This window comes from Calypte anna, chromosome 3 (assembly GCF_003957555.1).
Source record: "Calypte anna isolate BGI_N300 chromosome 3, bCalAnn1_v1.p, whole genome shotgun sequence".
NCBI lineage: Eukaryota > Metazoa > Chordata > Aves > Apodiformes > Trochilidae > Calypte > Calypte anna.
In genome coordinates, this window is record NC_044246.1 from 15,619,106 (window position 1) to 15,642,130 (window position 23,025).

The window sequence follows — 23,025 nt, forward strand, 5'->3', positions numbered from 1 at the left end:
TGGCAGCCTTTCCCTGCAGAAGCAGCTCCAGCTCTGAGGCAACAAAACATCAGGACCAGAGCTGAGGCCGTGGGGATGCTGATCCGGTGTCAGTGCTGGGATGCATCAGCAAGCATGTCTTGGCCTTGCACCAGGGTCAAAGAAAGAGACTCCAAATTGCAGCTTGTCCCATAGCTGTGATCTTGTCCTTGTCAGGCAGCTGCCAGTGCTCTGTCTGTTCCTGATTAATTCTCTCCCAGGGGGATGCTGACCAGCACATCCCAAAGTGGGACAGGAGGAAGAAGGGGCTAAATCAGATATTGAGGCAATCTTACTCTCTAATTTTTAACCCATGCTGGCACCTTAATCCAAACAGGAAGGCAGCAGGAGTTTGAACAGAGATCAGTAGGCCTGACTTAGTGCAGAGCAGAACCAGTGTGATTATGGGCAAATGGACATAATCACAGAAATAGCTGTGCTCTGATGAGAGGCAGGCTCTTCAGTTAGAGCTTCTTGCAGGAATGGTGGCCAGCTTAGCTCTCTTCTTACCCCTGCTTGTGCTTTCTCAGTTCTACAACAAGATTTGCTACCCCTGAATGCCTGCACCTCCCACATTGTTGGAGCAGGATCTGGGGTGTCACAAATGCATGTGGAGGTTTTCCCTTGAGAGGCAGAGAAGTAAAATCTTCACTTAACAGTTAGGAGAAACCAAGGGACGATGTCATCAGTCTGGTGGCAAACATTACCTTCTCCAGATGTATGTCAGGCTGGGAAATCTGTGTGCAGATCACCAACAAGTGCACAGAACAGTGGAAAGACTGGGCAAGTGTTCTTATCTTCAAACAATAACTTGGGTGACTTACCAAGTGTGACACATTGGTCTGGCCCACATCCCTGTGGTCAGGTCTTCCTGGATCACAGTCCAGGCCTGTAGTGGTGGGATTGTTCTCTTCTTCCTGCCTTGGTTACAGCAAGTCTCTTGGGATGCCAGGGACTGTCTCTCTGCCCATAGTTGGAGGAGCAGCTGGTCAGGACAGGTCCTGGGACCATGGGAGAGCTGGCATGTCTGCCAGGGGGAGCAGCTGCACAGACATGCCTGACCTTGCCAATATTTTCACTATTTTTCCAGTTGTTCAACCATCCCCATTTATTTGACTGCTGGGTTTGGGTCTGGTTCACACCTCTTTGCTGTCTTTTCTAATCTTACACTGGTGCAGAACAGTGAGTTTTGGGGCTGAACCCAAATATCCTTCCCTCCCCGGTGGCCTTCATGGAGCCACCTCTACCATGCCTGGGAGTTTTGCTTTCCAGATACTTCCAAGATGTTCCCAGTTTCAGCCACGTGTGTGGGGAGAGACACGTTGTCTGAGAGATGAGGCTAAATCTAGGCCAATGTAAAACCCCTGAACAGCAGCTCTAGCACCAGCTGCTCTGATGAGCACTGATGTGGAGGCAGCCCCTGTGCACATGCTGGGGAGGGGAACAGGTGCCAAGAGTGTGTATGGGGGGGATATTCTTGCTGGTGCCATGCAAGGTTGGATGAACAGTTGTTTTTTTCCCCTTCTTGTCTATAAATTATTTTGTTGAAAACAGATTTCTTAAGTTACAACAGTGAGAGCTCAATGAGCTTCACTCTAAAGAGGAAGCTACCAGTGACAGATGAGCTGAAAGAAAGTCTTGGCTAGGTTAGATAGGAGATGAGGCTCAGGAGTGCAGCCTGTCCTCACACACTGTCCTGGCCACACTCAAAATTATTTCAGATGCCTGGTGGGTTGTCCACTCCTGCAGTGGGGTGAAGGCTCTCCCAGGGCTGCTGAGGGAAGAAATGCAATGTGTGCTCTACAAAACTCATCCAGCGTTGTAGGAAGTGGTGGCATTCCTGTTTTTGGGTAGGTTTCTTGGTTTGAGCTGAGCTTCCTGGAGAGCTGCTTCCTTCTTGGCCGAGGACACAGGAGGTGTTTTGGCAGGCTCTCCTGCAGCTTGGTGAAGGTGGGAGAATCTGGGACACGGGGAGTCCTGTTCCTGATGCTGGAGGAAGCACAGGAGTGCTCCCTCGCTTGCTCCCTGCTCCAGCCAGCTGCGTTTAATTTTAGAAACACAGTGCTATCTTGGGGCATCTTTTCCATGGAATGCGAGTCTTTAAGTAAATAAATAACAGCTTTGTGGAGGTGGAATGACAGCCCATAACCACACTGCAAAACACGCACCGAGCGAGCTGAGCCCCGTTTCACTTGCATGTGGAACTACTTTGTACAGATACAGTGGCTGAGCTGCTTCCCTCCCCTCCTTCAGCCCCCTCCAGAGCTGGCCACGTGTGTTGATTAAAAAGAAATAAAAACACCTTGAAATACCAGCCTTGGAGAAGTGGAAATGAAAACCCCTCCAGCTGTTGGGGGTTCAGCTAGAGTTCTCTGGCTCAGGTTTGCAAAAGCTCTGGTTTAGCAGCGATGGGCTAAGTGTTGCTGGCCATGCCTTTGCTCCATCTGGGACATCCCAGAGGGATGTGCTCTCAGCCACCCTCAGCGAGCGAGGAGGGAAATAGCAGACTACACAGATGAATGCAAGAAACTTGTGTTTGAATACCCCTCCAAGTCTGGCAGGCCAAGAGAACTTTCTGCACACAGTTGTGTTGCTTATGGCTGAATGTCCTGGGTGTGTCCAGCAAGAGATGCTTACTGGCTGGAAAGTCCTGTTAAAGCTATTTTACCAGAGCCCATTTTTCCTGCTCAGGTCCAGCAGCTCTGAGGTGCCTGCATGGCAGCTGTTGCATAAGCTGCTGGTTTCCCTGTCTCCCTGAGTCAGCACGGTGAGCTCTTCTAAAGCTTCCAGATCACCATGGTGATCTTCCTCTGACACTTCAGAGACTTCAGCAATGGACCTAACTTGGCAAGATGGAACAAATGGAAACAAAATCACTCAGACTGCTGCCTACTCTCTTAGCTTGGTTCCTGATGCATGTTTCTGCTGCTGCTGGGACAAGACAGTGGCTGAGGTGATGGGAAGCTGTGCTTCTTAGGAAATGGGTTAAGGAGCACCCTTCATGGGTACATTAGGATTTGGCAGTGGTGCTCCTGGGTGGTTCCTCAAAGCCAAAGGGGTGGGTAGGCTGTGCCTAATTGAGGAGGTATGAGTGAGCTCTGGCAATGCTCTTTGTGGCAAGCGGGCTTGAAATCAGTATCTGTGGCTTTGAAAAAGCATCATGTATCATCCTTGTGCCACACGCAGACAGAATGCTTGAGGAGGTTTGGTTTGTTTTTTTTTTTTTTTTCCTGGCCTTTCTCTCCTAAGCTTATCCTATCCTGTTTCCTATATCTCGCAGCAGCAGCATTTCTGTGATAGTTTTGCATGTTTGTTCAAGGGCTGGTTGTTATATTTGGATTCATTGCACAGCCTGGGGACTGCTGGCTGCCCCTCACCCTTGCTGGTGGCTTCCCATCCCCTCAGGCTGTGAGGACAGGAGGACTTTCTATGTGGTTTGGTTCTGCCTGCTTGTTCTCTGCAACCTACCTGATCTCAGCCTGCTGCTGACCACAAGTATGGAGGGATTTTTCTTTAAAATTTTTGTAAATGTAGGCTCTCTCCTGTGAGGTTGGGCAAGCTCTGCCCATGTTCTCTATAAGCCCAGGATCAGGACGGCCCTGGCAGCAGCCTGTCCTTTTCCACTGATCCCAATTAAGATTCAGTCTTGGCAGGATGGAGCCTTTCAAGCTGCCAGCTGCAATAGGAGAGATGAAGCTTCAGGGGCAGCAGAAATTATTCCCTTCCCTCTGCTCTGTTCATTTCTTGGATCTCGGCAGAGGATGGCCCCAGGAGTTGATGTGCAGAAGCCAAATGAGCCACACAGAGCTAAAACATTTCCATTCAGTGTCAAGCCCAGGGTGGGGAAGTACAGCTCTCCAAAATGTAGAGGCTGTGGGTGGTAGCTGGGGAGGGGATGGGACAGGAGGGAGAATGCAGCTCCATGCACTGCCTCAGGACAGCAGCAACCCCAGCCTCACTGGAACTCTGCACACAGGGGGCTCAAGTGCCAAAGTGACCCTGGTAATGAAACAGGAGTTCATTAAGGGCTTGGAAAGTGGCAGTAATGGTAGACAGCACTGCAGAGCTGAAGCCCCTTTCTCCCAGCTCTACAGGAGCAGATTCCTGTCAGGTCTCTGCCTGGTGCTCTGCTGATGTTGATGAAGTTTTACCACAGGGTGCACCAGCTGGTCAGTGGCCTAGGGCACTGATAATGGAGCAGCTAATGGCATGAGTTACTTTCCAAGCATAATATTAACACAACTTTATGGTTGCCTAATGCTTCTGCCTCCTTCTACCTCCTCCTCTTCCTCCCATGCCTCCTGTCAATCTTGTCACACTGCAGCCAAGCTTCCCTTGCCATAGCAGCTAGAAGCTTTGTTTGTGCTGGCCTTGTGTCCTTTCACCTGTGCACACTGAAAGTATCACAGATATAGAAGAAAGTCTTTCTGTTGCATTTATTTTAAGATTAAATCCATGCAGGAACAGCTTGGTAGTACTGAGAGTTTCTAGTTTTGAGCAGGTTCTCTAGAATTTGAGGATAGCTCCGTGCCCACTCTGTTGATGGAGCTATTGATGAAGCAATTCTATCTAGTACAATACTGTTGCTAATTTGGCATTCTCTTGGAGGCAGCCCTTAAGGAGTAATGGTGTATGAAGCTTTGCTCCATGGAGTAAGTGTTGTGTGGATGGCTTCTTGGAGAGCCATGGGCATGAAGCAGCTTGCCTGATGGCCATGGCCACGCTGTTGCAGTCAGGCTGTGAATGTGAAGCTGAGGGAAGCCTGGTTTGTCACAGAGGAAGGTTTAGCAGCATCTCAGGACATCTGGTCCTTCGAGTAAATTTACGCTCAGCTTCACAAAAAATAGATACTAAACCGAAAGCTTTCTAAACGTGGCACTGGCAGCAGGGAGGGGCAGAGGAAAGTGGCAAGAGCTGGATTTGTCTCAGTTACTGCTGAGCTTGTGACCAAAATGAGAATCTGGCCTTAAAACAGGGTGTACTGAGCTCACCCAAGCCCTTCAGCTCCAGCCTATGAAAAGATTCAGCCACTCCACCCTGTTCCTTTCCGGGGAGCACACCAGACACGTCAGGGGTTTACCTTGCCATCGTCACTGCCTTGTTTGTGGTGCTCCTTAGATCCACTGGCTTATGAAACCTAAGTTGAGGCTTTAACCTGTAGTTTAAAAAAAATTAAAGCCTCCTTAGCCCACAGCAACCAGGGATTCCAACTGTTTTTAGGTTCCCTGAAATGTTAAGCTTCTCTTGGAGCAAGGATCTGGTATGGGAAGGTTAGTGAACTGAGTTTCCATTTAACTAATTAGCAGCCCTGTGTCCTGGCCACAGCACACAGGGTGTTACAGCCATGTTTATGCTGTTGCATGCCTGCAGAACTGCTGCTGAGGCAGCCAGCAGGAGCTGCAAACCAGTGAAGGGCCAAGGAAGGAGTGGGATGAAGGGCCAGATTCTATTTAATTGAATCCATTGTGAAGCTGTGTAATGCCAGAGACTTAGGGAGAATTACTGCAAGTCACCAGCGGCTTAGAATAGCTAAAAAAATTGTTGCCCTTTTCAGTGCTCAGCTGTTGCTGCTTTGAGAGTCTAGAGTAGATCTCATTTGAGAGAAGAGGTGCCTTTCTGAGGTATTTCCAGCTACAGCTTTCTCCTATTTCTTACTCTTCTTTCCCCAACACTTTCTGAAAGCAGTGCTCTCTTTGGCACGGATTTAATATCTTTAAGACTACTTAGTGACTAGCTTCTACTGGCTTCTCCTTCATACGTTGTATCCAATTATTTCCAGGGCAGTCTGAGGGTGGGGTAACTAACTTCATGATGTGGCCATGAAAGAAAGAGGCCTAGCTGCCACAAGTGATGCAGGTATGGTTAGCAGTGAACATGCAATAATACAGAAATGGGATGTGAGCTGGGGCAAGTGAGGGCTTTCATCAGGCAAGAGCCATGCTGCACCTGCATTATGAGGGCTGCACATGAATAGCAGTATTTGCATTCTTGCTCTGTTAGGTACACACAATGTTAGAGATAGGACTTGGGTGCTGATGGCATCCTTCAGGAAGAGATGGTAGGCTCAGTGCTTTACCTTGTTTCTTTTGGTTAAATCTTTTAAAAACCTGTTTTCAAATTAGGAAGCAGCTCCTAGAAAAAGGTTGCAAATCATTGTGCTATTGTCCCAGGATGAGCAGCATCTGGGAGCTGTACCTGGAGAGAGTGAGAGAGAGGGAGGACCTCTGGCAGTACCGCTGCTGCATCTGCTGCCTTGCCCCTGTGCTGGGACCCTTGGCTTCCTGTGAGGGCTGCAGCAGGTGGGAGGAACTGGAGTAATGATGACACATGATAAATTATGATAGTAAACCTACAGGATTACTCAGTTTAGGAACATCCAGATAGAGATGAATTTCACTCAACAACAAAAAAAAGAATAGGTTCCCTATAGTAATAAGTTATTGTGATTGATCCCTGGCTAATTAATTGTAAGCTAATCATTGAAATTTATAAAATCTGTCTTTTTGCTTGTCCCATGTTGACTATTCATAGAAGCTCATGGATTAAAACATAAGTGTTCATTTGAATGAGTAAAAAGGGTATTCAAAGTACTGTGAAACAGAGCCATTGCAACTATAATTTATTAAAAAAGCAAGCTTCCAAAAAGTAGTCAGTTCATCAACGTATCATTGCTCACCCAGCACCCTTGAAATACACAATGCTGTCAGCTCATTTCTCTTGCAAAATATTCTGTTGCCTCATGCTTGGTTCATTATCTATACATGTGCATAGTTTTAAGACTTGATAACGTAATACAAGCGTAAAATGGCACCAAAGTTTTCTCACCTAAAGCTTCCAGCCACTCTAAACCCAAGAAAGTTGTGAAATGTGCGTAAGTAGCAAGATGTGCATGGCAGTCATGCATGTGCTGAGTCCCCCGTATGGTCTTGAATCCTTTGTGAGAGCTTTGGAGCATGACAGGAAACTTCTCAGAAGCCAAAGATTCGTATGCCCCAAAGCATAATTTTATTATACTATGTCCAGTTTTCTTTCAGTATTCAAATATTTAGAGACTGGGTGAAGGCAGGGAGGGTGGGATGTGTTATGTGTGGTAGGGAGGGGTTAAGTGCTTGTGTAAAGCAGGTACCTTAGCAGGTTACAGATGTGCTTCCTTTCTGTGGCAACTTGTTGCCATGCTGAGTTAGGGAAAAGTTTGTGCTATTGGCATAGCAACTCCACAGATTAAAAAGGTCTCTAGTATTTACAGGGTCAGCTGGGATTGTGCTCAGCATACTCCTGGGAAGGAGGAGTGCTCCTTAGAGACATCAGTGATATCAGGGGAATAAGGACTGTAACACAATATGTATGTATACAAACGTTTATGGAGTTTGGGCACCCAGCTTTCCAGGCTCCTTCCTGTTTCAGTTGTAGCTGCTACATGGGTCATTGTATGTGGCTTACCTCACAGTGACAATCAAATTAATTCACCTTCTAGTGGAAAAAGTGCCCTCTGTGGTAACAAGAAGGTTTGTAAAGGATAAGCAAAGGCATTTGTAGTGAAACCTATTTCTCCTAATCTCAGACCTGTGCTTACTTTAAGTGAGCAGGATGTGCGTGACTGTGGTGTGTGCTTCATTGATGCTCAGAGTAATTTAATCTTATTTCATGAGAAGTAGCTACTTACAAAGGTCAAGACACTTTTTCAGTAGCCTCTTTGACATTATTAGAACTGTCTTCAACCCTGTGCATATGGTGAGGGAGCACCCTGAATCGTGTGACTTCACATTAGCCATACAAACTAGAAAACAAGTAAACCAAAGTTGAAAATACCCTGTTTAGAGCATTTAAATTAACATTTGAAAAGGATCCATCAGTATTAACAAAACCACATTGAATAATTTCTTACCTAGGATAGTCAATTATCCAAGCTATGTAATGCTACATGACAGTGGCCACTGGTACAACTATGGGGACACTTAAGTGGCTCTGAGGCCAAAAGACTTCAAGAAAGCAAATTAGAGAAACATGCAGGAAAACATTCTGGCCAAGGCAAGAGTAACTACCTTACTCTTCCAAGTGGCTACTATTCTTAAAATCTGTTTTATCTGTCAGGACTATGCAGGCTCCTGATTACTAGGAATTGCACTGCAGGGTTAGAAAACAAGGAGTCTTCTGGGGATTGGGGTGACAACTATTTCTAGAGTCAGGAAGAGCTGACACCTACTTCAATGCATGGCACAATTAAGCCCTTAAGCATGCAGACACAGGTCCTCAATGTATTTGAGCACTAAGGTCGAAATGCTGGAACATGCTTCAAATGTTGTAAAAGGTATCTTTCACATCAGCAAAACAATTTTTCCTAATCCTGAAATCCTGTTTCTGCATCATGTTTTGCAGAGAGCTGGGCAGCTGCCATATTTTTTTCTTTTGAAAAAGTTATGTGAATATTCTCAATTGCAGGCAAGGGAAGCAGTAGCAATGCAAAAGGATGGGAGCTGCTCCTCTGCCCCTGGCTCTACCATAGTTAGAATTTCTGCTGTATGGTAAGGCTCCCCAGCTATGTTCTTCTCACTGTCACCTTCTAAATTCAAATTAAGGGGTCAGGGAAACAGATGAACAAGCACAATTCTGAAATCTTAATCCTTAACTTAAAAATAGTTGCCAACAACAGCACTTTCAGCACTTGCTTCATTTCCAGAGCTTACATTTTTGTGGTGTGATGACAGCACCTGGGAATATTTCACAGCAAGAAGGGAAAAAATAAAATCCGAACATCTGGTATAACCAGGAATCTTTGCTCAAGCTCACGGTGAGGACCCTGAAGTGACAATATAGGCAGAGTGGAAAAGTCTGTCCCCTAAAAAACACACATGGTTATCAACAGGGATAAGTGGGCTCTGCTGTTCACTCAACACTAAGCTGACAGGGTAAGGCAAAACTGGAGTTGTGGGACTGTTGTATGGTACACCAACCAGCCAAACAAAAACAGTTTTGGTAGAGGCTGGACATGAGCAGTGGTCACTTGGAGGGCTGGAGCTGTCTGGATGTGATCTAAACCCTTGTGAAGTCTCCCCTCTGCCCACCTGTCTTACTAAGCAACTTCACTTCTTCAATCACAATGTCATGAGTGACTGCTTTGCACATGTCATACACAGTGAGGGCAGCCAGGCTGGCAGCTGTCAGAGCTTCCATCTCCACACCTGTCCTCCCCCAGGTCTGACAAGAGCTGCGAATCACCACTGCATATCTGGCCTCATCCAGGCTCAGAGACACCTCAACGTGGTTGAGGGGGATGTTGTGACACAAGGGGATCAACTGGCTGGTCAGCTTGGCTCCCTGTATTCCTGCAATCTGGGCTACTGCCAGCACATCCCCTTTCTTCACCTGGTTCTGCCTCACCAGCCCAAACGCCTTCTCCCCCAGGCGGACCACAGCACCAGCAACAGCCCTTCTTCTTGAATCCGACTTCCCTCCAACATCAACCATTGTGGCCCGTCCTTCCTCATCAGTGTGAGTCAAGTAGTTGTCAGAGGCAGGAGGTATATTGGTGCAAGATCCCAAATCCCTGGTACAGAATTCAGGTCCTAGATTTGCCTCTTTGGACTGACAGTCCACTGAAACTTGGTCAACAGGAGAAGCCTCAAGGCACTTTGTGTCAAATGTGGAGGTTGGGTCCTTCTGGAAGACACAGCAGCCTCTGAGCTGGGTTTGTAGATTTCCTGTCGTTATGCACCACTTTTGCTCTGAGTGAGATCCTAGTGGAAAAAGTTGTCCTGTAAGCTTATTTTTCATTAATGCTCTGCCCATTTGTTTGGGTAAACTTGTTCTCAAAGTTATCCAATGGCTAAATGTGGGGCCCCACTGTTTTGAATTTGGGGGATTCTGTAGGGCATCTTGGCATAGTAGGAATGACATCAATGCAGGGTCTGAGGAAAAAAGAAAGAAAAGTGACATGAGAACACATTTTACTGACTGGAAAAATAAGTCTGCAGTAGCCAAGAACCCTGTCAGAGCACTGCTTGGGACATTCTATATTGCAAAAATCTCAATTAAGCCAGTGAACATCCAGTCTTCTCCTCAACCTCTTTGTCTCTCATCAGTTCCCTTCATTTGCTGGTTTGTTTTTACAAACCCTAAGACTCGAGTGACAGGTATCACTTATTTCAAGGTCCCTGACAAAAACAACTTGCTTTCAAAAAATACCAGTGTTTATTGAGAAACAACAGCCCAGAGAGCTTATAGGAACATCAGTTCTGAAGAAAAGCAAGTCACATCAACTCAACATCCATTTGAGAATGTTCCAGCACCAGTCTTATTTTGAAATAAGCCTGGTGAAGTTAATAAAAAATTCTTGCATGCAGATGTCTCAACTCTGCCTTTCCAAACACCTTCACACAGAATCACAGAATGTTAAGAGGTTGGAAGGGACCTTGAAAGATTGAGTCCAATCCCCCCATCAGAGCAGGGTCACCTGGTGTAGGTCACTCAGGAACACATCCATGTGGGTTCTGAATGTCTCCAGAGAAGGAGACTTCACAACCTCTCTGGCCAGCCTGTTCCAGTGTTCTGTCACCCTTATAGTGAAAAAGCTTTTTCTTATGTTTACTCTTTCTCCCATCACAGGCAACCCTGCTTCCTGCTTTCATCTCCTCCTGCATGGATGGGTCATGCCAGCACCTGAGGACAGCAGAGACCAGAACCATTGCATCTGTAACTGCACTGCCTGGAAGCTCAGAAGGTGGGTGGGTCTGTGATGGGAACCTCTCTTACTACTGCCAGCTCGTACCATGTTAATGACAGCTGAAACTTAAGCACTGGAAAAACCACACTCCTCTTATTGACAGATAGATTTTAAATCTACTCAGAAGTATGTTCCAAGTTCAGCTGGCAGAGCTCCCAGCTGGCAGAGAGGTAGTAAGCCCTCCTGCCCCTTTTCACCATTTAATCCCTTGGTTTTGGCATTTGCACAGGGCTAAATGCCAAGTGTCAAGAAAGGAGTCTTTTTCACATAAAAGTTATTTGTTTTGTAAGTAAAGAGAAAGCAGTATAGAGGTGAATTGCTAATCCCTAGTTTAACTGCCTCACTGATAAGCATGTTTCTCTTTTTCTGGAGCTCCTACTCTCTTTTCTCTGAGAAATTTAGAATTAGGCTTTGCACCTTTCTGTGCTATCCCTGCTGCCACAACCTACAGGTATCACCCTGGACTGTCCACATGACAATAACAGGACATAAGTGTCCTGGACATAAGCGTTTGGAGTGCAACACTGGTTTGCTTTAGAAGAGCATAAAAAATAGTGCTTATTTCACCTTTCTTTTCCTCTCTCTTTATAGAGTGGGGTGTAATTTGAATATTTCTTTTTAAAATCCAGGAAATCAAAGTACTCTCTTATGGTTTACTTGATTAGCTTTAAACACGAAGATAAACCCCAGCAAGGTGTCTTCTCTTCAGAAATTGTACTGCAAAGGCAGACAAGTACTTAATTCCACAAGGTAAAGACACAGGGACAGGAGTAGGGAAGAGCAGTACTGTTTGCTCAAGTAGAGTGCCAAGTAAAAGACAGCAACAGACAGTAATGCACACAAAGAATCTGCTTTTCCTAACAATCTGCATTTTCTTCAAGTTGTTGCCTAGTCATCTCTACCTTCATCCAAATTGCTTATATACCTATAAAAAACAGACAATGGTTTTCTATAGCACTATATATAGCACAAATGAAAGCATCTGACACACTGCACCTCCTTATATTCTGTTACTGCACCTGAAGTTTAACTGTGTTAGCTTCCAACTACCATGATCTCAGAGGGGAGGAAAGAAGGCAGGAGATACTGAAATTAAGGAGGAAATTCCCATAACTGATGTGGACTCATGAGGAGAACAACCTGCCAAAAGGAATATTTTGATTAAGAGAAATAGGATACAAATCACATAGCAAAGGATCAAAAACAACAGTGCAGGGAAGAAGCCAGGTTTGGCTTACTGGGACTAGTAAAACCAATTAATGATTTCAACAACATTCATTATGTTTCATTAAATTAATTCCATATACACACCCACCCACTGACTGCTTGCATGCCAACATTATTTGAAGTTTGTAAGTAATTCAAAACACAATTAGGAAATCTCCTAATGATTCCCCATGTGTCACAGCAGGACAACTCTCCACTCATCTCCAGTCTCTCTACTGATGCAGTGAGTGCCAGCTGTTAGTCTCAAAGGGACATGGAGGAGCTGGCAGAGGACCTGGACAGGCTGTCTCTTGCTGTATGTCTGACAATGTTAAAGCACTTTTCAAAAAGAAATTGGATGGATCTGATCTGTAGACACCCAAACATTGACATGAATGCTAACTTTGGAGTGTGGAGATTCTTTCAAAAGTATCTTGAAAAATTATGAAGGTCCCAGTGAGCTGCCAAGGGTTTAACATGGTATTTTCCATCTAAAAAAAAATATTCCTCATGCAGAAAGTCACTGCACATTTTGAACAGTTTTCTTTCCCCTTGTCCTGGAATATAATGCAGCAGTGGCCAAAATAAAAGAGAAAAAACAATGAGATATAATCTTGAGCCACTGAACCCATTCACTTTAAAGGATCATAATTTTCCATTCTGAGTTTTAAAGGGTGCATCAAATGAAAAACATTCTGAGTGAAAACCTACATTAAAAGACCTCAGTAGTTCCTATTTCCTAATAAAGGCAACAGAAGTACAAGCACTAGAGTAATGGCTTTAAAAAAAGAGCAGATATATCCCTCATAGGAAAGACCTGCAAATCAATTTGTGTTGCCTTCCTCTCTCAAAGCTACCTGTTTTAAAGCTGTGTTTTAAACTGTACAGCAGCTAACCTGCTCCAAGGGGAGGATTGGAATCTGGGTTTGAAACACAACGTTCATTTCTCTCATCCTTGCTGCATTCTCCCACCTCTTGTTGATAAGAAACAATTGGACAACTTACAATGAATCTCACAATGCTAACACTTGCAAGCATTTCTTAAGCCTAAGGAAGAAAAAAGGTATTTAGGAATATGGCTGTCTCACTAAACAGGGAAATCTGGGCATGGAGGAGGTAAAAACCACACTGAAGATGTGAAAAATCAGTAAAAGAACCCCAGCAGTACTGCAATGTTCATGAACAGAGCTTGAAGCAGCAGAGAGTTAGCAAATAAGAAGAAGGCTTGGTGAGATACCAGATACTACAGTTTTCATGGTTATGTTCTATTCTGAGACTCTATGACAAATAGGGGAACTTTCAAAAGAATGAAGCCCTAAGTTTCAGATTTTGAAGTAAGGAAGTACTGAGGTGGGAAACTTGCATTTCTGTTAGGTTACTGTCAGGCTCGATACATTGTAAGTGAAGTTGAAGTTTTCCCATGGAAAAAGGTCTATCCTGCATCCTTCAGTTTCATGAAACTCACCCCAAACTGCCTTAGTACAAAGGAAGCAGATAGGAAATAAGAGATGAAAAAGTGAACCCATTCAAAAATGTAATCAACTTTCAAAATCAGAGAAAACAAAAAGGATGCTGTCCATCAGGAGACAGGATAAGGCTTGGTAGGGACATTAGACCTTTCTTCCTTCTCCACTTCAGCATGTTATCCACAATTGCCTTTTTAAAAACCCCACATTTTGACCAAGACTTAGGCAGAATGAAACACAAGTTAGACTTAAAAGCCCAATCCACTCTGCTCCCCCAAGGACAAAAACCGAACAAAATAATTTTATGTTTATTACGTACTGATTTTTCACCCACCAATCAGGATCATTGGCCGGTTCTTCATCTGGGAAATGTTAAACATGCCTAGAAATAAAATAAGGAACATATAAAAATCCCAGCTTTTAGGGTTTTAAGTCATGCTTCTTGTTTATACATTTAGTTTTCTGCTCTTGACAGAGCAGCCTGAAAGCCAAGGAAATTGAAAGCTCAGGGAGGACCAAGGGAGAAGGAGAAGGTGGAATCTAGCATGGTATTTATAAAACCAGAGCTGCCACAATCTCCAAGCATCCAGCTACTATAGGTCTATCACACTGTAGAACCCTTTCCCAGAAGGCTTCCCATAACCTGAATTACAGTGCACTTACTATAGAATTCAAACAACTGGAGACTATGTTGTTTCTTAACTAAAACCTTTACCTGTACTAGTTCTAAACTGTTAACAGAGTTCCAATTTGATGAAGCCCATTCACAAAAGGCTCCAGAAACAATACTGGGATTAAGACAAATTGAAAGAGGACAGACCATGTCAGGTAAATGCTCTGATGGCAAAATGCCTTTACTAGAGGTGAAAACACTCTTCTCCCCCTCCACTTGCCCAGATCAGAAACTTGGAAGTGAATGGTGTAAAAAGAAGGGAACCAATTCTACCTTTATGTTTACACGGCACTATTTATCTGGGTCAGACCAATATACTTTGCAAGTTACTCTACATTCAGATTTTAAAAACTTCCATTGTTCTACATATCATGGAAAAAGGGCAAAATCAACTGTTAGGAATCTGGAAGAATTTACAAGAGATCAAAAGGGCCAAAGCACATTTTTTTAGTGTAAGGAGGAATATTCCATAAAGCCAGTTCATGTAGAAGAGCTGCAGCCAGATTGAAAAAAAACACGGTTAGGTTCAGATGTGACCAAAATATAGTTTAGACAGCTTGAGGATAAAACTGCATCATCAGAAACCTTGTGCTGTGACCTTATGCAGAGTACTAGACAAGTAGCTACAATTTTCTGCATACTTAAAATGAAATCTGTCATTTCTAGATACATGTTAATAAAGTAGTTGGACTGACAGCTCATCTTAATTGTAATACCTATTTTGAAGCAAAGGGAAAAAAATAGATCCAGGAAAGCTCCAATTTTTTCTTTGCTGTTATTGTGAGCAGTGCTCTTTGCATCCCTTTGAAGACAAAAGTCAGCCTGAAAATTTTTGATGGTCTAGCTCATGGGAGGTTAGAAGACTGACATTTGGATTTTGGAGTAACTGTAGGACTGGTATATTACCATCTTTCTACCAGAATATACTCTTATCAGCTAGGAAAATTTTTTCCTGAGTTAATATAGCTTGATTCCAGAAGCTTCTCCTTCTTTCTTTCCCCTGGCAAGTCAATACAATCCCCCATCGGTCCCAGGACATTGTTTTCCCAAGTCACTGCTCCTATTTCTCAGGTACAACAAACATACCAGCATGCTGTTTCTTTTTTCTGCTCACTGCTGCTCCAATGACTTGAACCAACTCTTCCTCTGAGGCACCTGACCTCAGGTGGTCTCTTAAGGACACTTCTGAATTCCCAAAAAGGCACACCTGCAGCCAGCCCAAGGAAACAAGAGAGGAGAAATGAGAAAAACCAAAATACAAATATTTTTTTTTTACAAATATTTTTACAAATATTTCATACTAACATCCAAGAGTTTTGAAGAGGGCTATCCTATTGAAGAAAGGGACCATTTATGGAGGCTCTTTTCATGTACACAAATAGACAGCTTGGGACATTTATGTCACCTCAGCTCACTGGGATCTCAGGCTGCTTTGGTCATCTGCCATTAGGCAGCAGCACAGCTGTTGTCAATATCAGGTGACAATGCATAAGCACCAACTTTTAATTGAAAACTTGAATTTTCCCCCAGAAATTGCCAGTTTAAACATGGCAGGAAATGGCTATTCCCTCCCCATTCTACAGCCACTGAGAAAATGTACAGGCTGCTCTTGAAGGAGAAGAGTTGGAAGATGTTTGGTGAAACAAGCCAGGATCCTTGTGAAACACAAAAGCCAAGCCCTCACGGCTGCTTGGATCCCTTTTTTAAATGGGAAATCATCTGCTTGTCACATGTTTAAGATGATTTTGAATCAGAGATTAAAATGTTTATATTTACCGGCCTTGCAACCTTGTAACTGAAGTTTACTGTGTTAGCAATAAAGGAGAAACAAAAACCAAAAGGTGATACAACATCTTAACAGCCCAACAAGCTTGAAGAATACATACAGAGTAGATAAAAAATAATTCTGTGTCTTTCCATCCTATGCCATCTACTTTTAAGGGAAGAATTTCAACACTACTTTCACTGCATGGAAGCAAAGGGAATAGTGTTTCTCTGCCAACCTTGAGGTTCCCATCTGCTGTTATCCTCAGCCGATTGCAGGATCCACAGAAATGCTCTGACATGGAGGTGATAAAACTGATTTGTCCCTGGAAATGTGGCACCTTATAACTCTAAAAAAATTCAGAGGAGAAAAAAATAAAGAGTCAAATATGGACTCTAATTTTTTTAAGTTCCACTTGCTCACAGAACAGAAGACATTTTAACAGATTTTCTTCAGTTTTAAGGTCACATGAGAGGGGAAAAAAAAAATATTAGCTGTGGCTGGGGTTTGAGTCTTTTCTGCCCTGTTCCTGGGAATTCATAAACTTGTCAAATGTTTGCTCTTGTAGTTACTAACTGACAGGTGATGCCAGTAGTATGCTCTTATTCAGGCAGCTATGAGCCACAGATCTGTGTGGGCTAGAAACCCCCTATGAGACACTGCACACTCTAAAGCAATATTATTAGTTCACTGAACAACTGTTTCCCCAGGCTTATTAATGTGCAGTCATAGACAGACATGGGCTGATAAAAGGTTCAAAAGTCATAAATACAGGATACAAGCTTGCCATTCTTTAGATCTGAGGCATCTACTGAACACATTGCAGTTCTAAAGGTAATGACTATGACCAGTTTTTTATCAGTAATGCAGGCATCTTGATCAAAACCCTGGAGTTACTACATTCAGTATTTTTCACTTTGCTTGTCAAGTATAAACGATGAACTTGGGAGAATTTAGAGATTTCAGCCAGGGAAAGAATCAGGACATATTATAGATTCTTTTTCTAACCCTACCTTGGCTGTGCTTGAAGGTTCACAGGGCAGTTTCTCCAGTTCAGGCCATCGCTGTTTAATAGTATCGAGCATTTCTTTGTAGCTCACCATCTTCTTGAAGTTCCATTTATTGCCTAGAATTAACAAGACCAACATGACTTCAGTTTGTGGATTTTATTTTTTTAATTAGTAGAGAACCATCACTTCAAATTTTCCCTGTAGGTGTCCCAGCCCCAACTAATCCTAATCCTAAACCTGCTACTAATCCTTTTCTACTTTATCCAAGGAAGACAGACAAACCGCAAAAGATATAACGCGAAACTTAAAGCATTTCCTAAATCCCCAAAAGAGCTCACTAAAACTTCCACAAACAAGCCCACAGGGTGAATAACCATTAGCCAGATTTTCCCATGTCCAAGGCACACACTATGCCATGAAGAATCTCCAAGCAGGACTTCTTACCATCAAAGGGCATGTATTCTATGAACCGCACATCAAGGGGCAGATCCTTTGTGAAATCCACAAAGCTCAGCAGTTCATCCTCATTGAAGCCTCGCATCACCACACAGTTTACCTGCAGGAAAAGCAGGCACCTGAAATTAGTGTATGACAGAATATGACTTTCTACTCTCTTAAACAAGGTTTCAGAGTCCTTGCAGAAGGCGGCAACACAGATAAAAAGAACTTTGTTTTCTTTTTGGAAAGAAAGAAAAGATTGTGAAAGAAGCTGGCTGAACTGCAATGGCATAAATGCTAATTTCTGCCAAACTTGACTGTAAGTTTTTGCATCCAACCTAATTAAAGTTGTTAAAGCTGCCTTGCTCAATGGATAACTAATAAAAGCTGGGTAACAAAGGCATTGTCTTACCCATCCAAGATAGGGCACTTTCTACTGTCTAAAAAGACAGCTCCACTCCCCAGTCCTATGTTGTATGGCTTCTGTAAAAGTTCTGGCAGGGTACCTTCTCTTACACTCTTTATGGCAGATCAGAGGCAAATTCCAGACCAGGAATTGTCCACAGTACATTTTATAAGCATATGCTGCAGGGTAACTATCTCCACCTTCCTCCAAAAAGAGGTTAAAACCAAGTTTTCCACACATTCCTCATAAACAATATTTACATTGGAGCCTCAGGTCCTCTGTGCTTTATCTGCAGAACAAGAGATAACTAGGCAGCAGCTAAAACACTCCCTGTTAGCAGGGCAGACTTGTTTATCTGAGCATCATGTATGATGATCTTAACATCTTTCAGAAAAGGCTAAAAACCAAGTCTGATTTCAAACATTTTTCATAGCTTTATAGCCTACCACTTACACATAACAGACCTTCCAAAACACTGGTGAAAAGGAAGGGAACCACAGCTGCAGAATTGCAAACAGCTGAATTAGGGTGAAGTGGTGCATTACAGCTAAGTTGATCTTCCTGCACCCCCAAAGGAGGACTCCATTCCCCTCTCTCACACATCAGGGTCTCCTGTAAGCAGCTGAAGGAGATAAATCAGGAAAAAATTAATGTCCTTCTGCAGGGTTGTTTTCTGCCTGTTAACTCCCTTGGCCAAGTTCACAGCTGGGTCAGTGCCAAATCAATAGAGGGGTTAAGAAGCAGCAAGCACAGAGCAGCCTGCAGTCAGGCAATCAACAGGCTGTGTGGCACTGTGAGTCTGCACCCTCGGCTGAGGAAGCAGAATTTTTTTTCATTTTTCCAAAAATCATTCACAGGAGGGAGGATAATAAATTCTTCATCAAGTGAGCTGTAAATTTTATCACCCTTTACGGTAAAATACAACAATTTCAGAGTAAATAAACACTGGCTTTACCTTAACAGGACGGTATCCAAGTTCAGTGGCTTTGTGGATTCCTTCCATTACCTTATGAAAACCTAACATAAAAAAGGAATAAAAATTTATGTTTCTCCTTTAAAAGTGGAATGCAAAAGGAGGTTATTAAATACAAGACAAAAAGAGGACAATTAAAATTTAATCTGATTTGGTGGACAGGGCTGCAAGTGCAAAGATATGCAAGTAAAGAAACTTCAGTACTACACAGTACCCCACACGGGCTACAAGTTTTCCTGTGGTTAAGTCACTGAGATATTTTTTTTAACTGGTATTTTGGTAATCAAAAATACTAGAATGCTTTTCTGCATCTTTGAACACACAGGTAGCATTAGCATATGATTTTCCACTTCGCTTTTCCTTGTGTTATGTTCTTCTTTTAAGGGAGTGGAAAGCATTTGTGAAGTGCTTATAGACCCAGTGAAGAAATAATACTATTTATTTCATAATAATGACATGTGTCATTACTAAAATGGAAGAAACTCTTTGTTCTGAGTCAGAGAGTACTAAATGAATTTTAAAAGGATCTTTCTAAAGTGTATGTGGAGGGGAGTGAGGTTGGGAACAAACAAAAACTCCTTGATTCCTTTTTCCACCCTGGCAACAGATGTAATTGGCTTCTCAAAACTACTATCCATTAGTTTGAAGATCACAGGCAGCATCTTATGATATCATCATTTTTATGACTAAGCATGTGAAACTGGTGAGCACAATGGAGGAAGAGAGGTTGGGTGTAGAGAATTTAGGAAAGCAATTCAGCTGGCCTTTGACCCTTGAAAACAAATTAAAGATGTCAAAAACTGCAGTGACTTCAAGGAACGAGGTGCCCAGCCTCACCCTACCATTTAATTTGGTCCACACTTGTCAGCTGCTCCCAGACACAGAGATATAGTTAATTTATGGCAAGCATCTTCATCCCTATATGTAACACTTAAACTCGGAAGAAAAATAATGCAATTTTTGAATTTTAAAAGTCTTTAAGAATGCCTCTTAATCATATAATTGAATCCACACCTTTTGTCAACTTTAAACAAAGCTCTTTCATCACGGTATCAATTTTAGATTTGACACATTATTCCTTCCCTGCCACACTCACCAGCTGGCAGAGTAGCAAGGTGATAGCAGTAAGAACAAGACAGCAAGCTGCCAAGATCTGAGGGGTTCCTTGCTGGTTGTGCTCAGCTGCCAGCTGCACACTGAACTCAGGTATGAGACAAACACCATATGAGACTCAGTTTCTTCTTCCAAAGCTCAGGTCTTCATCAGCATATACTTGACACATGCTAGCAAAAGGGCAATATTTTTCCAGAAGCTTGTGCTAACAATCCCTGTACTGTTCCTAGCCATATATTTTCTTGTGTAGGTCTATCACCTTCTTTTCCCTATCTCCTAACTACTGGAATCTGAGATTCTCTAGTGAAGAGATCATACCTCCTTTACCAGAAGGAACTTTACCAGAAATAAGCAATAGTGCAATAATATTCTGTGTATATTTACTTAGTATTGGATGTGTTTAAGATCAAAAAACAAAGGAGAGATGTGAAATGTTCACTTTCTGGCTGATGAAGGCATGATTAAGCATGGACACAGGAAAGTAGATAATGTTAACCATTTTATAAGCTGGTCCTAATGCTAGTCCTAGCTGCACAGTGAGAGGTGGAGGGACAGTGGCATCATTTGCAAAAAACTGTTTGAAATTATGAGTTGTCACCCTTGTCCTTCACCACCTAACTTGTTCTGTATGTGCCCACGAAGCTCACATCACAGCACTGGTTGTTGCTTTCATTCCAATTAAGCAAGGCTGATTGTAGCAACAGAGATAATGACACACTGCTGTAAGGTAATCAAAAACCTCTGCAACAGAAAGCCTTATGTGCAACTTCAGGATTGCAAGAAGGTGAAACATAACTAAAACAACCAGGAAGCAATCACCAGCAAGCAGCAAATCAAAAACTCTGCATGTTTGAATACTTGCATGCTTGGGCTCAGCTCCCTGTAGAGGTATGGAACAGCATTACTGCTTACAATGCATCTAACTCAATGTCCTTCCCAGTTCTGCTTCTCACATCCTGACACATTTGCAACAAGAGTAAAGTTTAGAACAGTTACCAGAAATCTCTAGAAACAATAACAACAAAAAGCTATTCTGGTTAACAAAAACTACGCACTTGTTTCCACTAAATGATTTTTCCAGGAAGGGTGATTATTTATAATAATAATCTGTTACAGAAAAAAATAATAATCTGTAACTGCATATTTTGAGGCTGTTTTCTGTTTTTGCTTTCCATAAGGAAAGCTGCTAGGAGTTCATTTGTATTGTTATACTTATGAAACATCCCCTCTATATCAAAGTCCTTGTGTGGTAATGGAACAACAAAAGAAGTAAAAGCAAAACATTTAAAAATGTTAGAGCAGAAACAAACACTGGATGTCATTGTGTCAGGAAATATTGCCAAGGCTCAGATTTTCTCTAAGTTATTGTTCTACACTTCAACATGACAAGTCTTCTCCTCTTCCACTCAATGAAAAATTTCAGTATTTTCATCATTTTAGATTTCTTCTGAAGCATAACTCATGACAACTTGAAAGCACAGAGAACCTTAGACACATGCAGAGCAATCCTATGCTGGATAACACTTCCAAACACTTCATCCTACCAAGAAGAAAGGCTTCCAGCTGATGTGATTCAATTACAGTACAATATTATCCTAATTTCCTTGTACTGAGCAAAAAAGAAAGGTCAGACTGAGAAACAGGTTAGATTGGCTATCTACAAAAAAGTACTTTTCATTGGGTTATCCTTTAGAATGTGGTAGGTGGAAGCAGTAATATTATGGTCATTTAATGTGCTTCCACACGAGTGCAGCCTCTGATCATCTCACAGTCATTTCCTCTATTCCATTTGGGAATAAAAGCAGGTGTAATGCAGGTCACCTGTAGCAAAGATACAAAATTCCTAAAATCCTAGAATGAGTTTCCAGAGGAGCAGAAAAGTTGTTTCCAGGCTCCACAATCAGATACCGCCTTTAGTTGCCATGGAAGACAGCAGCCTGCAGAAAGCTTGGAGAAGTCTAAGACCAGGAATCCCTCTCACCTTAATAGAGCTATATCTTGTTGCCTCTGGAACTGCCACAGGAGACAGGGTAGCACAGTAGGGCAGGCACTTTATTCTCTGCTCATTCCATACTTGGAAATCTCCTATTAAATAAAAAACCCTCAATAACAATAACAAAGTATTTTTACATAATTTCAACCCTTAGCAAAAGGAAAAAAAACCCAAACCAAAACCTCAGAATTCCTATTTTTACCTGGTCTCCACTCAAAAAAAAAAAAAAAAAAAAATCTATGATTTGGAGCCTTTATTCTCCTCCTTAAAAATACTTAGTCATAGAAACTTCCTTTTCATTCTTAATGCTGTTCAGCTGAGCAACTTCTCCCTTTGTGGTTGAAGACCCTTTTTATTTTGAAATGAGGAAGACTGGAAGAGAACATTTATATAAATAAATGTTACCCTTATCCCCCAATAACTCTGAATTTACTTTATGAGCAGCACATTCCTAAGAGCTTCCAATCAGATATGAAGAGCTGTGGCCATATAATTCAGGAAGCTGGAGGATCAGGTCTGCCTCTTCAGTAGCAAAGGAAGTGAATGTCAAAAACCAGGTAATATTCAAATGCAGAGAAGAGAAGGAAAGAACACAGTCAACACCTGTTTGTGATTAGATATTCCCAGATACTTCTCTGGAAGCAGCTGTGCCATGACACAACCAGACTAATGCAATAGCCCATGCTGGAATGCTTAAAGCTCCAGTCAGATTTATGACAGGAGCAGATTCCTGCACCATGATGTGGAAACCTGAAGAAGTGCTCCCAGAGAGACTGTAGACAAGGACACCTTTCTGCAACCGTGAGCATAACTTCAGTTTAATACCGGACTGATTCAGACATTGAAATTCCTTCTCACAGCATCCCAGATTTCTACAGCCTTGCCCTAGGTTTACCTTACGTTGTTGCACCATCTAGTGGCTACTTGGAGGTTTTGGCTGAATTAGAAGTTGACAGACTGCCAAGTTTCATTACTGGGCAGAAAGAGAGTGATAACAAGATGAGTAAGTTCTAGGCTGTAAGGAAGCCCAGCCATGAAGCTGAACTTCAGGATGAGCTTTAGGATTCTTTTAAACAAGAATCTGATTCTTTTAAACAAGAATGCAGTAAACTGTACACATCCAAGCATTTTTGAAACTTTCTTCGGGATTATTCAGAGAATCAGAGAAAAGTTACAAAGCTAGAATCCCTCCTCAAAAGACCTCAGGAACAGTTTATATTTATCTCAGTTAAAAAGTAACAGAG

The 23,025-nt window shown here is 42.6% G+C and overlaps 1 protein-coding gene across 2 annotated transcripts in view; it reads right to left on the reverse strand.

The window, feature by feature from the left end:
* Positions 1-6,620: 6,620 nt before the first annotated feature.
* The window catches only part of MOCS1 (molybdenum cofactor synthesis 1), a 29,299-nt gene continuing 12,894 nt past the window's right edge, over positions 6,621-23,025 (reverse strand). Inside the window, exons 5-11 of one of the 2 annotated variants that reach the window (XM_030447472.1) lie at positions 18,658-18,719; positions 17,303-17,414; positions 16,862-16,974; positions 16,087-16,197; positions 15,170-15,290; positions 13,745-13,792; positions 6,621-9,923 (exon numbers count right to left, since the gene is read on the reverse strand). In XM_030447472.1, the coding sequence (XP_030303332.1) occupies positions 9,049-9,923; positions 13,745-13,792; positions 15,170-15,290; positions 16,087-16,197; positions 16,862-16,974; positions 17,303-17,414; positions 18,658-18,719 (1,442 nt within the window). In that variant the 3' untranslated portion in view covers positions 6,621-9,048. Of the gene's footprint in view, positions 9,924-13,729; positions 13,793-15,169; positions 15,291-16,086; positions 16,198-16,861; positions 16,975-17,302; positions 17,415-18,657; positions 18,720-23,025 lie in introns of both variants that reach the window. The other variant, XM_030447473.1, reaches the window with a different exon arrangement.